General features: G+C 42.6%; 1 protein-coding gene across 1 annotated transcript; it reads right to left on the bottom strand.

Annotated features, from left to right (window-relative positions):
* Window positions 1-6: 6 nt before the first annotated feature.
* Window positions 7-2,014, bottom strand: LOC114036092 (claudin-15-like). Its single transcript, XM_027852488.1, has 3 exons — window positions 569-2,014; window positions 223-336; window positions 7-133 (listed from the first exon to the last, which is right to left on the bottom strand). Exons 1-3 carry the CDS (start codon window positions 637-639, stop codon window positions 13-15), a joined length of 306 nt encoding a protein of 101 aa, XP_027708289.1. The 5' UTR covers window positions 640-2,014; the 3' UTR covers window positions 7-12.
* Between the last annotated feature and the right edge of the window lie 5,607 nt (window positions 2,015-7,621).

Genomic DNA, 7,621 nt, shown 5'->3' with positions numbered 1-7,621 from the left:
GCCTAAGTCCCTCTACACATAGGCGTTTTTCCCGTATTTGTCGAAGCTTACTTCAGTGTTATCTGAAGCCCCTGGGGGCAAGCGAGCCGGACCCATGGAGGGCACTACAGTCATGGACGTCTTGTAGGGTACGCTGCAAGCAGGATGGGGACAAGAGTCAGGCGATGAAGTCCCTTCCCCTCCTTTACAGCTGCCCTCCCTATGCCCCCTCCCCAAGCTCACCTTGTTGAGCGTCTCTCTGATGGGCAGCAGCAGTGGCCACAGAGTAAGACACCCCCGATGATGCAGAGCAGAGAGGCACTCCAGCCTAGGTACAGGGCAGGGCCCAGCTCGTACCTGGGGGCAGCACAGAGTTGGAATGGTCAAGGGATGGAGCCCTGGGGCCAGTGCTGAAGAGGAGAACTGAAAGGGGCAGGGGTCCTTACAGATGTGTGGGATGGGTTCAGAGTGAGGTGGGCAGGGCAGGACAGGACCTGAGAGGTGAAGAGTGGAACAGGGCTGTGAAACTCTGTGGCTGGGGATGGAACCTGAGGGCAAACAGAATGCTAGAAAGAGTTCCCATACTTACTTGGTCCCAGCATACAAGGGGTCAAAGAATTCTTGGGTGATATTAGAGGCATACCAGGAGATAGTCACCATCCCACAAATACCTAAGAGAGGGAAGATGGGAGGAAGGAAGAATTACACTGAACCTCCACTGAACCCCGCCCCCCAGCTTCCCACACCTACTCCATAGAAGGAAAGAGAACAAGGAACAAAGCCATAGGAGGGAAATGGGAAAAGAGAGAAACCCTAAAGAGAACCTGTGCTCTCACAGGTAGGGGAGAGGATGGATGGTTCAATGAGAAGTGGAGGTGTGGGTCCTAAAAGACTTTCATCTGCCAGATCCTACATGAAAACGATGAAACTCACAATGAAAGTAAATTTCCTCAGCCAGGAATTCAAGGCCCTCCACAATCTGACCCTACCCACCCTCTGGGCCTTATTGGTTTATCATGGATCTAAGTCAAAATGATTTTATCATTTCTCTGACCATGCCTTGCATATTCCCACTTCTGTACCTCTGGTGAGTATCTTCTTCCCTGGTTCAAGTTTTCTCTGTCCTTCCAGCTCAAGGCACGCCTCTCACACCAAACTTTCCTGGAATATTTGACCCAAAATATTTTCTCCCTCCTATAAGCTGCTAAAGCATATTCTGCCCTGTATTATTAAGTATCATTTCTTTTTTTTTCTCCGTATCCACATAAACAGGCCCACTGTCATACAGCAAAGGGCTTATGTGCCAGGCTTTGTTCTAAGTGCTTCAGACACAAATACAAAGGTGAAGTAAGTCCTGCCCTCAAAGAGTATATATTTGTATTTTTTTTTATTCTGAACTTAATCACCAAATAAAATGGGCATTTCCAAATACAAAGCAGAGCAAAAGGGGGGAGAAATTATACATAAACTTGTATGATCTAGGGTTAGCTATCTTTTCACCTATGTTGAAGAGAGCTGGAAGAAGTCACACAATCCTGCTGACGGAGTACATTATACGTTTTTTACTTCAACTGGGGTATAAATGCAACAAGACAATCCTTTTATTCTGGAATTAAGGGAGACTGGGGAAGCCTTCCTGAAGGAGACGGGATTTTAGTTGGAGCTTAAAGGAAGCCAGGGAGGTCAGTAATCAGAGTAGAGGAGGGAGAGTGTGTCAGGTATGGCAGACAGACAGTGAGAATGTCTGGACCTGAGGGATTAAGTGTTTTATTTGTGGAAGAGCCAGAAGGCCAGTGTCACTGGATCAAAGAGTACGTGTTAGGGAGTAAAGTGAAAAAAGGCTACAAAGGTAGGAGGGGCTAGGTTATGAAGGGGTTTTAATGCCAAACAGAGCATTTTGTATTTACCCCTGGAGGTAATAAAAAGCCACAGGAATTTATTGGGGGGATGTGTGTGACATGATAAAACTACCGTTACTTAATTGGTAGAGAAAATTTCCTCATCCAGAAGTTCCCTATACCAATAAAATCACAGTCCTAAGGGAATTGTGGGAATTGAGAGAACTACACTGACTCCATCTTGTGACTCAGTTCTGGATCTAGCTCAGTTCCCTTTCTATCCAATTATGGGTCTAGTCCATTTTGTCTTGTAAGAAAACTTTATTCAGTTATGGGAACTGTGAGAACCTAGCCCTCCTCTTTATTAAAGACCTCCTATTTTTCTAAGACCCTTTACTAAGGACCTAGGTTATGATGACCAGAAATCGAGCTAGATCCAAAGACTGAGGCAAAGAGTTTTCTCACAATCATACATCTCAAGCAGCTCATATGTCTTATTTGAAAACTGGCTCCATAGTGGTCAATCAGTTACTGTTTTCTTGTTCCTTTGATTGAACATGGACACTTGGAGGGGACTGGGATACCTCTTTTCCTGATTTGGGGAACTGCACCTGTTCACCACCACCACCACCCCTTCTCCACTTGTAAAGCCCTTAATCTTTCCTCCAATTAGAAATCAGATTACTTAATCTTTTATCCTGGTTTATATCCTGTTTTCTTTGTTTTCTTTTAAAGCATAAAAATCTGTCTCACCCCGTATTCAGGGTCCAGTGCTAAGCTGAGGAGGCCTGGTCCCAATCTGTTATACAGTTGGTATGTATTGCTTAATAAAGTGATATGATCAGAAGCTCGAACCTCTGTTTCCTCAGTTATTTCCAAGTTTCACTTGTCATAGTCCCTATCCCTGAATTCCCTATTTCACTCCACACATTAGATATTCCAAATTTTATTTTGTCTCCTCAAGCCTACCACCTTTGTCTCTAACCCTTTCAGCTGAGGACACTGGATCTTATTTTAATTAGAAAATTTAGGAAAATTTTCACCATGAACTCTTTCTTTTCTCCTCTTTAAGCTTAAAACCACTTGATTAACATCATCCCTCTCTCCTTTCTCCCAGTGTCTGCTGAGGTAGTCTTTCTCCTTCCCAAGGCCAAATCCTCTAATGTCAGTCTAGTGGTATTTATTAAGTGTCTGCCATGTATTAGGCACTGTGCTAAATTCTGTGGATACAAAGAAAAGCAAAAGCCTCTCATGAAGCTCTAATGAGGAAGTCAATATGCAAACAATTGTGTACAAACAAGCATGTACAACTATGTACAAACAAACATGATAAATTAGGGGTAGCCCTCAGAGGGAAAGATTAAGGAAGACTAGGCAAGACTTCTTGCAGAAGATGAGACTTTAGCTGAGAATTGAAGGAAACCAGTCAGAAGATAGAGTGTCATGCTCTAGAATACCAAGGAGGCCAGTGTGTCACTGCATCATAGAGTACATGGCGGGGAGTAGGGTGTAAGAAGATTGGAAATGTAGGAAGGGATCAAGTTATTAAGGACTTTAAAAGCCAAACAGAGGATTTTAGATTTGACCCTGAAGGTGATAGGTAGCCACTGGAGTTTATTGAATAGGGAGATCTGGATGTTAGGAAGATCAATTTGACAGCTTGACTGGAGGATAGATTACAGCAGGGAGACTTGAGGTAGGGAGACCAATCGGAAAAAGACAAATCAGAAATAACAGTCCAGGCATAAAGCTGTAAGGGCCTGCATGAAAGTTGTTGGAGTAATAGAGGAGAGAAGGGGCATGTGTGAGAGATGTAACAAAAGCAGAGACAACAGGATTTGACAACTGGTTGGCTGTGGTGTTGGATATGATCTCATCCCCTCCTATATTCTCTAGCATGTTAGCCATTCAAATATTCCCTCCTCTCTAATCATACATCTCTCCCTGTCTACTGTCAGTCAAACATTTATTAAGCACATACTATGTGCCAGGAACTGTCCCAAGCTTTGGGGACACAAAAATCGGCAAAAGATAGTCTCTGCCCTCAAGAAGCTCATAAACTAAGGGAAGAGGAGAGCAAACAAATATGTACAAACAAGCTATACAGAGGATAAATAGGAAATAATTCAGAGGAAAGACACTAGAATTAAGAGGGTTTGGGAAAACCCTTCCCGTAGAAGATGGGGTTTTAGATGGGATTTAAAGGTAGCCAGGGAAGTCAGCAGGCAGAAATGAGGAGGGAAAGCATTCCAGGGATGGGGGCAGTCAGAGAAAATGTCCAGAGCTGAGAGACAGAACATCTTGTTCTTAAAAGAACCAAAAGATCAGTGTTAGAGCAAAGACTACGGAGCAGGGAGTAAGACTAGAGATGAAGGAGGAGGCTAGGATATGAAGGCTATTGAAAGCCAAACAGAGGATTTTGTATTTGATTCTGGATTTTAATACTAGTCCCTTCCCTACTGCCTTCAAATATGCCCGTGTCCTTCACTCTTAAAAAAAAAAAAATGTGTTGCACAATACTATCTCCTCAAGCTATCATCATGTATCTCTCCTCCCTTTTCCTACCGAAAGCTTAGAAGAATCCCTCTATACTCTCATTAGAGGCTCCATTTCCTTTCCTTTCCCTCATTCCTCAACCCTTTTACTTCATCACTCATCTGAAACTACTCTCTCTAAATTTATCAGTATTCTCTTAATTGCCAGATCTGATGGTCTTTTCCAGTCCTTGTCCTTCTTGACCTTTCTGCTGACATTTGACCCTGCTGACAACCTTCATCTCCTGGGTACTCTTGACTCTCTGGGTTTTGTAAGATTTCTGTCTAGTTCTCTTCCTACCTATGTGATTGATCTTTCTGTTTCCTTTGCTGGTTCATCATCCATCTGAAAACTTTGGGTATTTGCCAAGGCTCTGTCCTGGCCCTCTTCTCTTTTGACATTCTCTCTCAGTGATTTTCATCAGCTCCCATGGGTTTAATTATCATCTCCATGCAGATGACTCACAGAGCTATATATCCAGCCCCAGTCTCTCCCTTGAGTCTAAGTCCCACATCACCAACTATAGACAAACTGGATGTCACAGCCATCTCAAACTCAAAATGTACAAAATGGAACTTACAATCTTTTCCCTTAAGCCCACCCTTCTTCCAAACCTTCCTATTTCTGGAAAAGGTACCACCAGCTTTCCCATTTCCCAGGTCACAACCCTGGAGCTATACTTTAACTCCTTATTCTCCCTCATCCACATAGCCAAGCAGTTGCTAAATCTTGCCATTTCTATCTCTGCAATATCTCTATAATCCACCCGTCTGTCTATGCACATAGCCACCACCTTAGTTCATGCTTCCTTCACTTCTCCCCAATGGCCTCCTACTTAATCTTACTAATTCAAGTCCCTTCTCACTCCAGTCCACCTCCCATGCAGCTGCCAAATCAATTTTTCCTAAGTGAATATCTGCCGATGTCACTCCCTTACTCAATAAATTCCAGTACTTCCCTATTGCCTGTAGGAGAAAAAAAATGCCTCTGAGTCACTTTTATAACCCTTAACAACCTGGCCCCAACCTATCTCTCCAGCCTCATTGTATATTACCCCCTTTCACTAATTCTGTAATCCAGCCAAACTGGGTTTACTGTTGTTCCTCACACATAATACTCCATCTCCCATTCTCCTAGCCTCCTCTGAGTTTTTGTCACACCCCTTTTTCCTGGTTCTCCTCACCTGACCACTCCTTGGTTTCTTTGCTGATTCATTACCCATATCACATCCACAGGAACCAAGGAATCTTCTCAGATCGACATTTCCCTTCATGCCTAACCACCCCAGCTGCCCCTGCCCCTGTTAAAAGACCACCATAGTGTCCTGGTACCACCATGGGACTCCTTCCAATGGCCCCAACTAGATCCCAGCCTATCCAAATTCCACCAGGATTTCTCCTTCCTAACAGTACCATCTAAAGACACCCCACACACATACCCTGGGCCTTGTCATTAAACTACTGCTACACTTTTTACCACAGCTGAACTATTCTATATTTGCTGCCTCCCTCACCCAGAAGGTGGGCTCCTTGAAAGCAAGATTCCTTTCATTTTTCTGTTGGTATTCTGAGTACTTTGCAGTGTTTGGCACATAGCACATACTTAATAAATGCTTTTCCATTGTATTTACACTGTAATGGGCTATCCCCCATTCCTGGAATGCACTCCCTCCTTACTGCCACCCATAGAATCCTTCTCTTAAGTCGTGGTCACAGCTCAAATGCTACCTTCTGCATGATGCCTTTTTTGATCCCTAACTGCCTTGTGCTTAATTTCTAGGTATTTATTTGTATTTGCTCTCTTTACATTTATTCTATATGTACTTCTTGCCACCCCCATTAGAATGTAAGTTTCTTGAGAGAAAAGATTGTTCCATTCTTGATATTCCTATCCCCAAGATATAGTATCTGGAACATAGTAGGTACTTGATAAGTGCTTGCTTATGGATCTGTACTTTGTAAACCTTAAAAACTACAAATCAGCTATTTTCACTTATGTGTGTCTTATCTTTCCAACTACACTAAATTCCACAAAGTGGCAGGGCCCATGTCTTACTAAAATTTGAACCCACCATAGCATTTCACAGCATCTCTTAACCTGTAGTAGATACTTATTAAAGATATGCTTTGGATCACATTCATTCTCATACTTCAATTATCACTTCTATGAAGATATAACCCAAACCTCTCTTGTGAGACCTGTATCTCCAAGTGTCCACTGGATATCTCCACCTGGTTATTCTAATGTTATCTAGCCTTAAAATGTACAAAACTGAACTTACCAATATAAGATACTAGCTCTTTCGGAAGTGAACAGTTTGGCAGCTAAAAGGGAGCAGAAAAAAAAAATTGTATAGAAGGAAAGGATGAAATCAACTTGTAAAAAAACACAGTCTCATAAAATATGGAGGGACATAAACTGGTCTGTCAGCTTATTTGTATGTGACAATTTTTAGAGTTTTAAAGGTTATAACTGGCAAAGTTGGTAATCAAATAACTGTTTGAAGACTATGGGAAGATCAAATAAAGACTGCTGGTTTCAGTACTGACAGAAAGGTTAATTTCTTGAGTTTTACCTCATAAGATAAAGTTGAGTTACTGACCATCAGAAGTCTCTTATCTGAAGCATTGAAAGAATGAAAAAGCCAGCTGTGAAGAAGCCAGCAGGAGAGTAAGCTGACAGGAAGGCTTCAGCTGTTATGCTCAAGGCCTGCTGAAGAAAGGAATTGCTTTGCTAATTGGCTGGAGAACTTACCGGAAGAGAAGTGAATTTTTCTGTTTGTACTTAATGCCTTCATAGGCCATCTATGGCCTAAGACAAGGGAGACCATTCAAAGTTGTGCCTGCTCTCTACTGCCCTCTTTGGTTTGAAAGGGAGAAATAGAGGGGAAAGGAAATTTTTCCATCTGTTTTGCTGTGAGCTCTGCTTTTCTATGAAAAGAGACTTGGCTGAGAATTGATTGGACAAGCCAGAATCCTGTTGAGTAAAGAAGTAGCTAAGCTTATGTGCACTGCCCAGAAAGTTAAACTGAGAAGCATTGCAGTTCTCTGGCTTAAAGGAATTGCCTGTTATTCAATGGTGAAACACTTTCTTATAGTCCTGTTATGGATAGCTGTGAGCTTTATCAGTTCAAAAGCATAAGAGTGAATCTGTCTAGCAAAAAGAGCTATAGGGGCAGCTAGGTGGTGCAGTGGATAGAGTACCAGTCCTGGAGTCAGGAGGACCTGAGTTCAAATCCGGCCTCAGACACTTGACACTTACTAGCTCTG

The sequence above is a fragment of the Vombatus ursinus genome, unplaced genomic scaffold (genome assembly GCF_900497805.2).
Source record: "Vombatus ursinus unplaced genomic scaffold, bare-nosed wombat genome assembly UNPS02009638.1, whole genome shotgun sequence".
Classification (NCBI taxonomy): domain Eukaryota; kingdom Metazoa; phylum Chordata; class Mammalia; order Diprotodontia; family Vombatidae; genus Vombatus; species Vombatus ursinus.
This window is presented reverse-complemented; position numbering and strand designations above follow the sequence as displayed.

What these genes read in the sequence shown, in the direction of transcription:
- LOC114036092 (XM_027852488.1), bottom strand. Translation starts at nt 639, where the DNA reads ATGGTGACTATCTCCTGGTATGCCTCTAATATCACCCAAGAATTCTTT. An exon ending in CCCTTGTATGCTGGGACCAA is followed by an intron (nt 337 to 568) that starts GTAAGTATGGGA and finishes TGCTGCCCCCAG; the next exon opens with GTACGAGCTGGGCCCTGCCC. An exon ending in TCAGAGAGACGCTCAACAAG is followed by an intron (nt 134 to 222) that starts GTGAGCTTGGGG and finishes TCCTGCTTGCAG; the next exon opens with CGTACCCTACAAGACGTCCA.